Source organism: Pelodiscus sinensis, chromosome 8 (genome assembly GCF_052426305.1).
Source record: "Pelodiscus sinensis isolate ZL-2025 chromosome 8, ASM5242630v1, whole genome shotgun sequence".
Lineage (NCBI taxonomy): Eukaryota > Metazoa > Chordata > Testudines > Trionychidae > Pelodiscus > Pelodiscus sinensis.
This window is the reverse complement of record NC_143059.1, coordinates 42,240,592-42,255,136: the sequence shown is the minus strand read 5'-3', so window position 1 is coordinate 42,255,136 and position 14,545 is coordinate 42,240,592. Positions and strand designations below refer to the sequence as shown.

Genomic DNA, 14,545 nt, shown 5'->3' with positions numbered 1-14,545 from the left:
AAATGGGGGGATGACAAATTCCATTTGCTCTTCCCACATGCACATATCACCTCTTTCTAGGGCTACTAAGGCCCCGGAACTCTAATTTTTGGGGCTGATAACTTAGATATAGTGCTCCTGTCAGCTGTCTACATAAAAGAAAGAAAACTTAAATAAATATTAGACCCACTCAGCTCTAATATTAACATTCTGATATCTTGTGGCAAGTCACTTAAGGGACACTGATTAGCCTTACAAATTTAGTCTTGCTCTCTCTGCAACTAGTGAGAAAGTGAGTGAGCAAACGAATGCGTGCCTGACTATCAGGTCTCCCGGGTGCACTCTCAGCTCTGGAATTGGGTTTATATCACAGGGCAGACACATTTGGGCTCTTTATAAGATCAGAATTGCCATACTAGGTCCATCTAGCCCCATATCCTGTTTCCAACAGTAGCCAATGCCTGGTGTTTCAGAAGGCATCAACAGAAGAGGCATTCATCATGTGACTCTGTTGCCCACTCTCAGCTTTTGGCATACAGAAACTAGGGACACTATTTGTGCCCATTTGGCTAGTAGTCATTGATGGACCTAGCCTCCTTGAACTTATTTTGTCCTCACTGGAAACCTGTTGCAGTTGAGGCCTTTCCACCAACTCCTGGCAAAAAGTTCCACAGAATGACTGAAGAAATAATTTGTTTTAAATCTACTGCCTATAAATTTAATTTAATTCTAGTGTTATGTTAGTGAAGGAGTAAATTATTCTATTTTTCCAAACCATTCATGATTTTCTAGAACTCTAACCTATCTCCCCCTTTCCTGTCCTTTAGTCATTTCTTTGCCAACCTGAAAAATCCCTGTCTTGTTAATCTCTCCTCATATAGAAGCTGTTCCTTACCCCTAATCATTTCTATTGCCTTTTCTGTACCTTTTCCAAATCCAATATATCTTTTTTTAGATAGGGTGACCAAATCTGCAGACAGTATTCAAGATGTGGGCATACCATGACTTTAAAATAGAGGCAGTATGGCATTTTTTGTCTTATATAGTCCTTTCCTAATGATTCCCAATATTCTGTTAGTTTTTTGAATTCCACTGCACATTGAGCAGATGTTTTCAGGGAACTATCGATAATGATTCCAAGATCTCTTTCTTGAGTGGTAACATCTGTTTTAGATCCCATTATTTTTTATGTTGGGATACACATTTTTTATCAAAAGCCCTGCAAATTTGTGGATTTCTGCTTTATATCCACAGGTATCCATATCTGTCGATCATTTTTGCAGATGCAGATGCAAATTTTGTATCCACACAGGGCTCTACTCATCTGCTGGTGTGGCGCAAGGAATCCAGAGTAATAGCTCAACAGAAATCGCTCTCCCCCACTATGCTGCTACTAATGTTAGCAGATGCATAAACCAGCCCACAGTGGTGCTTCAGTAGCTGATAGAAATGCAGCTTGTACACCATGCGGAGGATCATCATAGTTATATGCTACTTACCTGTCTGCACTTTAGAGCTCATTTATTAGTGGAAATATATTTTAGCAGAATTACCTACTCATATTTAGCTATGAAGCACCCAACACCTATGGTTTCACGGAGAAAAGTGCAAAATATTTACTGCCAGGATTTCTCAATTATTGGGGACCAGTCAGAACCATTAAAAACTATGTCCAGGGGAACATTCCCATCTCCAGTGTCTCTGGCTGTTCACACAAGTTTCAAATATTTTCACATAAGAGTAGTCTGCTTATTTTCCTGTATCCAAGAGTGAGCCATTTATTTTCATGTGGCTAAGCAGGGGTGCATGTCATCTAGTCTACCATAATGCATGCCCAGTGAGGCTCAACACACTGAGGTAGTAATACAGAATACGGACCTGGCCCAAGTAATCTCGCCAGGTTTTTGCATAACTTTTTGGAACAGTCATATTCCAACTACAATCCCAGCCTGTTTCCAATTATACACCCCTCAGTCTTGTAATTTTTAGTGCAAATAATTTTAGCAGAATATTGTGCTATTCTGATACAATCAATCACAAAGAGCCAGTAGCAAAGAATGGTTCTTATGTCACTTGTGTTTTTGCTGCTGACATAACAGGATTCAGGTGGTATTTTGGTCCCTTATGGCATGTTACAGCTGATGTACAATACAGCAACCATCATGCTGTTTTAGCTTAGCCCAGGAGGACCAGCTCTGCATAGAGGCTGCACAAGGACTGGTGGAGTGTAAAGGTGAGTTTACCAGGTAAGAACAAGAGCCCCTTTTAAAGAAAATATTTTACGTTGCTCTAGTAGGTTATTTCACTTGATTTTTTCTCACTGTTTCAATCCTCAAAACACAAAGCACAAACTAAATACATAGTAAGACAATTGTCTCTTGTTGATCAGTCTATAGCTGGTGTGAAGCTATAGACACAGCTTCGTGCAATGGAAACTAAATATCTGGTATTTGTTGGCTTCTCTGAATGTACCTCAAGAGTTTATTTCAGGATGTTAGGGGTAGTGGGAAAAACTCCTAGAAGTGGTAGGTGTTAAAATGAGACCCTCTCTCAGGTTCTTATGAAACAGATAATTTTACAGCCTCTCACTAAACACTACTGAAAGTTTTCCCAATCTGCAGCATAGGAACATATTGAACAATATTCATTCCTGTCAAAAACTGCCATATAGGCTTTTCACAAAGTAACCTACACTTACCTCTTGGGCATGTTTATAAACTCCATACTATGGGGGAACTTGGATTTTGTCACATTGTGTATGCTCCCAAGCATGTTTGAAAGTAGTATCAGAAACTTTGAATACTGATATGCACATTAATCACCTTTCTAGGGGAAAACTACTAAATCTACTTACTTACATGTCTGTGATATTACTTACATTTCTGTGATATTACTGAAAGCTGAAGAAATCCATTCTGCATGACTCTGTTGGTACCAAAACATATTTGGTATCGATATAGTTGAAAGTTAACCATGTTTTGTCCATTTACTAATTCCATATAAAGTTAACATTTCTATATTCAGCTTCAGTTTAATTCAATTTAATACCTGAGGATATGTCTACACCGTGGGATAAGGTCAAATTAATATATGCAACTTCAGCTACATTAATTGCACAGCTTAATTCAAAGTACGTTAACTCAACTTTTGGCACAGGCCACACTGCAGGAAGTCAAAGGGAGCACACTCTCCCTTCAACTTCCCTTACTCCTTGTGGAAACAGGACTACTGGCATTGACTAGAGTGCCCCTTTCTGTTTAAATTAACATGTCTTCACTAGACCCACTAATTCAAACCCTGGAAGATCAACAGCGGCAGATTTGATATTCTCTGTATTGTAGACATACCCTTAATGTCCAATTTAATAGCGATATGGGGAAATTTCAGGCATAATCAAATTAATTTGGATATTGAAAGAGGGAAAAAGATGAAGTGGAGCTCAAACCAAAAGAAAAAAACAACTAACTAATGTAGGTTTTTGTGCATGTGAGCAGGTGTATTTTGTTCAACTAATCAATAGAGGATTATAGAATAAGTTCTGGGTTTTAAAACCCATCATATAACCCCATAATACATTTCCCAAGCTTTCCTTAGAATATACAAAAGATGACAAATGTCAGTACTTCATACAACTAGATTTAATAAGTTGTTATTACAGAAAAAATAAAGTCCAAACTACAAAGTTTAAGCAGTTGTAAGCAATAGCAGCATTGAGCTCCATGTTTAGTCACAGTACTGCAGTTCCATACAAGCATTAGTCCAAGCCAAAAAAGTAGAAGCCTTGTTAGGATTACTAGCAAAAACAATCCAAGAACATGTAATAAAAGTACAGTACATTTAAAATCAGCTGAAAAACAACTACAGAGATCTTAGCTGTGAATACTCTAAAAGTTATGCCCATTATTTTGACAGCAAAATTACAAATACCTAATACTTTATACCCCAACAGAACTACATCCAGAAAAAAATAGCTGAAATGATTATCCCATATTAGCACCCTGGTTTTCTACTTGTTGGTAAGTTTTGTTTCTATATAAATTTAAATGTGCCAGAATTGTATGATCATTTATAGTTCCTGACCAGCTACCCATTTGGGGTATAGAGTAGTTACCAACATGAATATAAAATACTCTGTGGTATGACAACACTATAGCCGCTGAGATTAAGAAGAAAGTGTGTCCGGTTTAAAAAAAGAAAAGTTGACATCATACAAACCAGTGTAAGAAGCAACTACGTACAAGCCAGATTAAACAAAAGAGAAATTTGTACAAATCTGTGACTAATCTTTCACTCATATCTTGCAAGTAGAGATGTCACAATACTGAAATATTAACATGGGAGCTTTTCCCACTTAAGCGCTTTTTTTAAAAAACTACTAACAGATAGTGAAACCAGCAAGTTATTTGCTAACAGCATATTTGCAATACAATTTATTTTACCCCCTGAAAGCTATAAAACACAAGCATGTAGGCAGAAATCTAAGCATAAACTTTGCACCACTTAAGAAATTCTTTTATTCCCTCTTCAATCCTTAGTCTCCTTTATATTCGCAATTTGTATGTAATCCAACCCTAATTTGAGTCTAAACTTTACCTCACTATTCTAGCAACCTAGTCTATACATTACTTATGCAACTGAATACACAAAGGACGCACACAATGGCCTAGCTCTGGACACATTTCTTTCTACGAGTTATAGGTGACCTCTATCACAACATTATAAATTAGTTATGAAAGGTCATCAATAAACCAGCTGAAATAACTGATCTATCCAGGGAAAGTCATTGTATGCTCTGTTTATGCAACACCAGTTTCAAGCTGGATTGTTTTAGGCACCAGAGTAAAGAGTCACTGGCTCTGGGATGTGAGTTCTGCCAGGAAAATAGGGAAAGGGAAGGGTACACGAGCAGGGGGTGAAGAGAAAGTGAAGAGACTTTTTCATATGCCAGAGACTGAAAAGACAAAGACAAAAAAGAAAAGCAAATAAAACTGACAAAGATGAAGGAGCAAACAAACTAACTGTCTGATGTAGTGGTGATATGGGTTACTGCATTGCTACCATAAAGTGACATGCATTATTTTGCATTAATCATGTGGCTACCCACAACACTTCTCTTACATCTGTTCCATGCCATCAATGAAAAATTATATATATATAAAAAACGTTATTCAGGATGGGACCAGTAAGTAAATAAAAATGGTGGCAGAACACACTGATGAAAGGGGGTAGGTCTGATTTTAGGACATTGAACTGAAGACAGACTGTTTTAAAGAAGAGATTAAATAAGTTCATGATAAAAAAGCAATGGAGCATTATGCTGAACAGATAGGGTCATAAACCCACTATTTCAGTAGATTTTAGTTTATTATAATAGCAATAGCATTTATCAGCATTGGTGTTGTATAAATCTAGATAGTGAACTGGTACTGTGACATCCCTATTATTTCCCTAAATCATATTGATAAAGGAAAAGGCTTTTCAAAATATCACATTTTCTGCTTCATTCTGTCATTTTATTGCCCAATTATTCATTACATTTTCCAATCACTTTATATAAACAACCAAGTTCATCATTGCCACACTATTGTAAACCACATCAGCAAGTTAATACATAAAGCTTTGCATTTCAAAAACTAGACACTTTAGTAACAATATTACAAAGGTTTTAGCTTCAAAAATAACTGAAAATGAAAAAAATAAACTTTTAAAGAATTAGCATCATAAAATTAATTTATTCCAAGTAAAAATACAAAATAATATTAATGACATTGACCAGATATGAAAGTCTCTCCCAGAAATAACTATATTAATGGTTGAGAAAGCACTCCTTAAAGAAAATATGAAATAAAAATGAAAAATATGTAAATATGTTTAATTTTCTCTTAGCAAAAAATCTTTCTAAAAATAACAATGAAAATTTGTCTCAGTACAAAGGCTACATTACTATTGAAAATATACCAGCATGAAGAAAAGGTACATATTTGACAGTAGAAAAATGATCTTAGTGAATCACAATGTCTAAAGTTTGCAATGAAAATAAATCTGCAATAAAGATTTATGCCTTTTTTCTTTTCATTTTTCTTTTTTTATACAAACAGTACAAACAGTATTGCACATAACAACAAATAGTCGAGGTTAGGTTAGCCTTCAAAATAATCGACTAGTTCAAGTCTCACAACAGAAAAGGCCACATTAGGACCTATTGTACCCAGGGGCTTCTTAATCAAGTTGCAGTTCAGAACACCTTATTTTAAAAAATATTTCTGAAGGACCCTCTTAATAGAACATTAATAACTCAGGGGCACATTCATGTACAAAACAAAAGGGAGCATGTTATAATTTAATAAACTAAAAAAGTTCTCTTTAAAAAATACAAACAGAAGAACTCTCACAATTCTGGTCAGTCGTGCATAATCACACTTGATTATAAATATACAAATTAAGGGAAAATTTCTTCACCTTCTATTCACAACTTTCAGCACCAAATGGAGTTTGTGTTTACACATTATCTTTATGACAGCTTTGTTCTTTAGTTTTAATCCAACCTTATGCTGTACTGTACATCTTCAGCTCTCTCTCTCTCTTTCTCTCTCTCTCTCTGGGGTATGTGTGTACATGAAAGAGGGGAATTTCTTCAAAAAGATTTACTTCTTTCACATAATTAGGTAGATTTCTGTACGTTAGTTATGATCTTTAATATTACAGTTATAAAGCTTTAACTTCATTTTCAAAAAACGCAAATAAGCATGAAAAAAATAAAGTTACCCATCTGTTAAATCATTTTCTTGCAGAATTAAATTAATATATATTTTTCTGAATAAACTTACTTAGAAAATATCATTTTCTTTCCTATATTTCAAAATTGAGGTATTGCAAAAGATCATGTCAGTCAGAAAGCATGCCTTTTTCTTTAAAAAAAATCATTGGCCGACTGTTGAAAACTGTCTAGATACAAAAAGTAGTGCATAACAAAATGTCTTTTACAGATGAAAAAAAAAAAAGAAGACATCTGGGCTGGAAAAAACAATATCACCAAAAAGCCCAGAAGTAACCTTGAAAGGGATAATTATAATAAGCATTTTAAACCAGTAAAAAACTATTCTTTCTTTTTCAAAAACAGAAAAATTTCTTTCAAAGCCAGTAATTGCAACTACACGTTGACAAAAAAAAAAAAAACCTTACTAAATTAGACACAAATAAGGACATCACAACAAACAAAACCCAGAACATTTAAATCTACTCTGCGGTATTATATCCAGTCTGATTGTCCCCAGAACTGCAAAACAAAGTGGGGAAGGGAGGGGAAAAAACAGTGTACACATTCTCACAATCATAAGTACACCAAGTGTGTTTATACGCTATTATCTACAGTCCCATAGGACATGCTAAATAAATGTCTACTGTGTTAGCAGGTCTTAATTGTATTCAAGCATCACAGGATACATCCAGGGATCAAAGAGTTAACGCCATACCCAAAAAGCCGACATCTCGTGTTAACTTGTGTGCAGACATTTCTTTAGCACCCCACTTATTCCTAACTCTCCTAAAATGTGCCTAGTTTCTCAGTTTGAGTGTCTATCTAATCGGTAGTGTATGTAAGCTAGTATGAGCTCTTTGGTTTTCTGGACAAGGTCTGCAGCTACATAAATGGTGCAAGCATTAGGAGAAAGATTGTAACTAAGAGCTCATGTTTTTGTTTAAATGCCTGTTCTAAACTGTCAAGAGTGTGTTAATATTGAATAAAGAGGTTTTAACAGTGAAGTTTGATCACAGTACTAGACTTAATCACTTTACTATATAAAATAAATTGCACAATATATACCAGAGCACCGCAAAGTACTTCATCTACCATCCACAAATTGTTTTAAGAATATCCTACATCTACTTTTTATATTTGCTGTAATATAGGTCATTCTGTAATGGGCGGATCCTAATTTCAGAAGCATTACATTTATGGAGGCATGCCTTCCTCCAGTCAGTAATTATTTTTTTCCTTTATTCAGTATTTTGTAGCCTACATAGATTCTTAATTTGTGCATTGTGGGCAGGTTTTATATTAACATATATAAAATTTATTGCATGCAGCAACCTGATTAAGTAAACATGCAGTCAAAAATATTGACCTTCCTTGGAAGCTTTCTGTATGCTATACTGATCTCCTTTCAGCAGCCATCACTCTATTTTTAATCACATATTCATTTTTTTAAATTGATACCCTAGCCTGAATAGAGTATTATGGTATTAGTAATACCATTTTAATAGCAGCAAAAGCTATTGCAGCATACATTTACATAACACTAAAAGACCTAAAAAACAAAAAAACAAAAACAAAAAACCCTCAGCAAAACAAAGAAAAGAAATCTGATCCAGCTTATGAGGTATCATCCTTACAAGTCAAAATGGAGAGCAACTAAAGGCTTATTTTCTTTAAGGGTTATTCCTACCTCTAAATGACCCAAACTAATGATTGCTGAATATTTGCTTAAGTTTTTGCTACATCTGCCACCTATTTGTGAGTATTACCTTTGGTAAGTCATCTGCTAGGGGCAAGTCTAAGTTTCTGAAAATAAGTGCATGCTCCAGTTTAAAAATAAAAATAATTATAATAAAAAATCGTCATCACATACACATCAACCCTGTGGTGGCTGATGAGAATGGCAGTCTACGTAATGTCACTAGTGACAAGTCTTGTGTAGGAAATTAAGGTACCAAGCAGATGTTTGTGTGAATCAAAGTGCAAAATCAGTACAGTTACACTCTGCTGGTTTGTATTATACTGGACACAGAGTTCAGTAATGTGACTGTAAATAATAATAATAATAATAATAATAATAGTAATAAAAAGACCCATATCTTCATTAAAGTCGAGGACAAATGCACAGATTTCCAGAACACTAAGCCCTGAGGCAGCGCTCTCTTCTTTTCCCCTCGATTTTATCTAATCCAGTACTTGCTGCTGGGTTTAAGCATAGGGTTCAGCTCCAGCGGAATGGGACATGGCGGGGCCGGTCACCTCCCTCCTTCACCAGTGGTTTGTGGAACTCTCGCCCAGCACGAGAGTGTATGCTTGCCCAGCAGTATTCACAGTAATACTGCAAACAGGTAACATTGGCACAGAAGAACGGAGCAAATTTTCCACCACAGCGAGTGCCCTGGCATTCATCACACATCTGATCATCCAACACATATGGCTTCACTTCCACCTGCAATGGGAAAACAAAAATTACTATAGGAAAATAAAATGCTTTATATAGTTCTTTCAAGATCTGGTTAAAGGAACAGTATTTTGATATGTCCTTTTGAAATCTTATTAATGTCTTTCAAGTTACATTGGTTGAACCTCAAAAGGATTTGTGGTTGAGATGCTTATTAAAACCCACTTTAGTATGAAAGTTTGGCAGGAAATCCTATGAAAAAGTTTGCTTTGATAGCTTTCCATACTTCCTGCTTTCAACTAAAACAGAAATATGTGAAACCAGTCTCTCTCTCACACTCAATTTCTGCTTCTGGGTCCAAAAGCCCAAGGATGCAAGTCAGATTTAAGGAGCAGGAAAAAGTTAACTTAAGTTACTGAACCTCAGGGGTTTTTGTACTGAATGGAAAGTAGGGATGATCAGATAAATACAATAATAAAAACCAAAACACCAGCAATAAAAAATTAAATGCATTATCACAATTTGTACAATGTTTGGACAAGTCATTAACTATAAATTCTACAAATGTTTTTAAAATGCAAGCCTGCACACCCAGTATTGTAGGTCCCAATAAATGCCATGCTAATTGGTCCCAATAATCTCTGACAAAAAGGAATTGAGGAGCTTCTGGAGCAATAATAGAATTAAAGATGCAAGGCAGAATATATCTCTAATTTCTTTTGTCAGGTATAAATGGGCTACATTAGCAATTGATGTCAGTTGAGGGCATTGAGTTGATTATCCTCTTGAAGATAGTCAGGTAGCTGCTAGCAGAATCCTCTCAGTGAGGTATCCTCTCTTTTCAAATCCTTGGCCTGCCAGGGCTTGAATTTGAGAACCTTTTGGTTACTTTGCAAAGCCCATCAGTTTTCATACCATATCTATGGAGGGTGGGGAAAGACCAGAGCTGACTGGGGATTTGTGGAAGTTTTTCATTTGGTATGTTCTTGTACAGTAACTTGGAGGCACTGGTTTAATTAGGGGAAGCTACTGTGGATAGATATTTGAGTTATTTCAGTTGCTGGATTATAATCTATTGGAAATGAATGTGTGCGCCAATATGCTGCATGGGCACATTTTAAACAAATCTCAATCAATTTTACCAGTTAGATCTGGAAATGGCTATACAATATGCAGCCTACAGTAGTTCCACTCAAGCCTTTAATTCTGTCAGAAATTCAATATTTCTGGATACCATCACAAAAATGGCATATATAACCAGGAGAGACTGTAACTGTTTAACAACTTTATGTTCAGTGTTTTGAAAGATATGGGTTTCTCTCTGGTGCTGATCCCTACTACCATCGCAGTGCAGCCTAAGCCAAATCTGAATTATGATCCAGAAGTTATGGCATTTCAGTACATAGCAGGACACACTTACTGCGGTATCCTACAAAAAGGTGCCACTTACATTCCTCACTAAACCCTCTCCTTCCAGAAAAAGCTATCTTTATACATACACAAAGCACATAGTTTTTCTCACTAAATTTTAGCTCATTTTGAGAAGTGCTTTTTGAAATGTATTCCTTTCCAGCTACCTAGATACATACCTTGTAAATAAGGTAAAAGGAACAGAGGAGAGGTGAAAGGAAGAATGAAAAATAGAAACAAAACCCAACCAAACAGTAATGAGGGTAAAATACTCATTTTCTATATAACAGACAGATCATTAGATCTAGGGGTTTTTTTAAATGGCTTTCCTAAGTACATTTAGATGGTAAAACAAGTATAGCTTCTATATTAAGGAAATATTGTCCCTTCTAGGCAAAGGATTCAAACAGTTCATGAATCTATTTCTGTATTAGTAGGAAGATTCTGTTTTTACTTTATGACCAAATAATCTGTTTCATACATTGAGATAGTTATAAAAGATCTGTCATTAAGAAAGTGACCCAGGATGCATATACCCTAAATTTTTTCTTGCTGATGTGTAACCTTGGATTATAGCCACCATCATTATGTTAACCATCAAGCTATTTATCTTGGCAGTTAGCCATATATTTTGATCGGGAATTGGGGTGCACAAGGAAGATTTCTGTTTGAGTGCCAAAGTGGTTTAGCATACTGTTCTCTAACGATATTTCATCACCATAGTATTCCCTGTATACATTTTCATTATTACTTTGACATAGCTTTACTTTAAAACATTACTTTGGATTTTAATACAAAATAAAACCTTTGGATTTACCTTAACTACGAACTATATTTCCTATTAGTAAGCCTTTAGTAAAATTTGGCTTTGCTGACATTTCAGCGAAATAAACAACAGATATGGGATTGAGCAACACTACACATACACCCTTTATCATTCCTATAACCAGAAGATCTCAAAAAGCACTTTATGAACATTAATCACACTCTACATTAACCCTTGGCCTCTGACTATAGTACCACATTTGTTGGTAAAAGTTTTGTCAGTTGGGGATGTGAAAAAAAATCCCCCCAACCGAGATAAGTATTGTCAGCAAGAGCCCCAGTGTGGACAGTGTTGTGTTGGCAGGAGAGGCTCTCCTACCACAACAGTTAACACCACTCTTAGAGGGTGATTTAATTATACCAGTAGGAGAACTCTTGCCAGCAAAGAGTAGTTATACAGCACTTACAGCCGCACAGCAGTAGAGGCACAGCTGTGTTGCTGTAAGGTCCGTAGCGTAAACATAGCCTAAAACATTCTGTCCTTGGGTGATGCAGCACTTAGAGGTATATCAACTGGATAGGATATAAATTATCAGCTTCCTGTCATGTGACTTCCATGGCTATTGCATATGGGTATCTCAAGACAAGACTTGAATGTCCCCCTTTAAGTTTATATGTATTTGCAGGGCCATTCTTAGAATTTATCGTGCCCTGCACAGTACTATTAAATTGGTGCCCCTACGTCCAGCTTGTTCTTAGCAATACACGCACAAGTTTACAACACTGGAGAACTTGATACATTAAACAGGTTTGATCTGCTAATAATGTTCTGTTTCTAACATATCCATGCTCAAAGTTGATCGATGGCAACACTGTCAATTGCTTTCATGCTTGGCTCACCCCTGGCCTGGTGGTCCAGCTGCAGTAGAGGAGGTAGGTGGAAAGTTGTAGAACCACAAAGTTCACCTCTTGGGGTGCAGAGTGGCAAAAGCAGCAGCAAACCATCAGGTCAAGTCACACCATTGGACATCTCCGCCAGCACCATGGTGAAGTGTGGCATCTGAGAGATCAGGGGCATGAGGGGCTGTGGCTGCTCCTCCTGCCCCAGGGAGTGACTGGAGAACGGGGGAGGGGAGCCAGGGAAATAGGACAACACTGTGAAGAGAGGGGAGGCCATGAGGAGACAGGGGAACAGGGAGTGGGGGATGAACAAGGGAACAGAGGGGTAGGGGAGGGGGATGGGATGGGGCTGATGGGAAGGAAAGCATGGGGGCAGTGAAGTGAGTTGGCAGGGTGGGAGGCACTTCACTGCAGAGAGGGGGCAGTGGTGGTCTTTGATCTGCTCAACACTTGGCACACCGCTGAGGCTGGCTGCCTAGGAAATGAGTCACCTGTTTCCTCTCCTCCACAGAGCCAGCCAGCACCAGGTTCCTGAGTCCCAGTTGTGCCACCAGCACCTCACCTGTAGGACTCACACTGAGCTCAGCAAACGTGCCCCCACCCTACAAAGAGTGGGGCTAAGGAGAACTGCCCTGGTCTGGGGAGGAGTGGGGATTCTGCCCTCTCCTTTACTCCCCTCCCCCCCATCCTCCCAGCTCATCATGTGTGCACTTGGGAGTGTAGCAGTGGGGCACTCAGCTAGCGGGGTGACTGGGACTGCAGGCAGACAGCTCTGAGTAAAGCACCTGCAAACCGCTCCTCCCCAGTGGGTTGCCAGCAGGGTGCTGAGCTCAGCACCCATGGCCCCTGAGTAAGGGGAACTAATTGAGACTGAGCCCAGGTCTTGCATTCCTCTCTCCCCCCTCCCAGTCTAACAGAGACCCAACCCTCTGTGCATTCATTTCTCCACCTCGCTCTCACTCCAGCAGCTGCATGTGTAAACGGAGGAATGGTCCCGCTATTGTGGGGAACTTTCCTGGCTTCTATACCACCCCGGTGAAATGGATCAGCGAAAGGATCTGAGTCCCCGCTCCCACTTCCTTTACCCCATGGCCTCCCTGATCCTGAGGGCTCCCCCTCCACTCTCCTGAGTAGCAGAGCCCTCGAAACCCCAACAAGGCTGGGCCCAGGTTTCCTGGGGCTTAATCCCCGACCTTGTAGTCACTAGGGGCAGGAGTTAGGGTGTCCCTACTCCGAGGTGCTCTCTTTACACTGAAGGCCTTCTTGGCCCAGTGATCACTTCATAAGGTTCAAAGCAAATACAATTTATTAAACATCAACTGATTAAAGAGAAAAGAATAAGAAAAAAAGGAGAATGGTTAAATGAGAACACACAGCCCTGCTCTGTAGCACAGGGACATCAAAACAGCAGCCTGCAGAGTGTAAGGACAGTCCACAGTCTCTTCCTTAGAGGCCCCTTAGAGGCCTTGGATGTGCTGCGGTGGTGGTGGTGGTGGGGGGGGGGGTGGCTGGCTGCAGGCTGGATACGCTTGCTCTGGCAGTGACCACACAGCCTCAAGCTCTAAGTGGCCAGACCCCTCTCCCAGTCCAGAGCCTCTCCCCACACTTTGCAGTTCCCAGCTGCTCACCACATCCAGCTGCAGGCCAGTCTCTAGCTTCTTGCGTTGCTTCTCTGTTCCTTTTGGCTCTCTGAGCACTGCCAGTCTGCTGCTCAACACAGGGTCTGCGCTCCTTGAGCTGTGTGTGTCAGGCTCAGCTGCTGCAAAAACTGCCCCTCAGCACACAGCTTGCACTCCTTGGGCTGTGTCTCAGCTCTCTGTTTGCTCAGAGAGCCAGAACAATCCCAGCTCACAGGGAGGACGGGGCCTGGCCTCTCCCTTTCCTCACAAGCCTATCCAACCTGTCAATCAGGCTGAGCTGGAGTGTTGGCTGCTTTCCGTTGTCTCTGGGGTCTGTCAGTCTCATGAACCCTTCCCCTTCTGAAACTGGGAGCTGGCAAACCAAAAAACTCCCAGAGTTTTAGTAAGGGGTAACAGTCCCCTTACACATGGTGTCCCCAATGCTGCTGCATACTTTGCATATTAGTAGGGACGGCCCTGAATATTTATTAGCTTTAAGAACATAACTAGAAGAATTGAGGGAGAGTTAGGATTCTTTGGCTAAGCAATCCTATCCCATTTAAATGCACACTGAGGATTTTATGATTTACTAGCAGACTTACCTGGCGTTGCCCAGATCCTTTGGGGGCAGGGGGCTGGTGGTGTGGGGCAGGTGCAGGAGTCAGGGAAGGACCATGGGTATATGTGTGTGGGTGTGGGGGGGAGAATATGAGTGAG

The 14,545-nt window shown here is 39.0% G+C and overlaps 1 protein-coding gene across 8 annotated transcripts in view; it reads right to left on the bottom strand.

The window, feature by feature from the left end:
- Positions 1-3,599: 3,599 nt before the first annotated feature.
- Positions 3,600-14,545, bottom strand: part of CPEB3 (cytoplasmic polyadenylation element binding protein 3) — a 188,395-nt gene continuing 177,449 nt past the window's right edge. For all 8 annotated transcript variants that reach the window (XM_075935182.2, XM_089780173.1, XM_089780174.1 and 5 more), the window contains one exon: positions 3,600-9,182. In XM_075935182.2, coding sequence (XP_075791297.1) covers positions 8,955-9,182 — 228 coding nt within the window. In that variant the 3' untranslated portion in view covers positions 3,600-8,954. The remainder of the gene's footprint in view (positions 9,183-14,545) is intronic.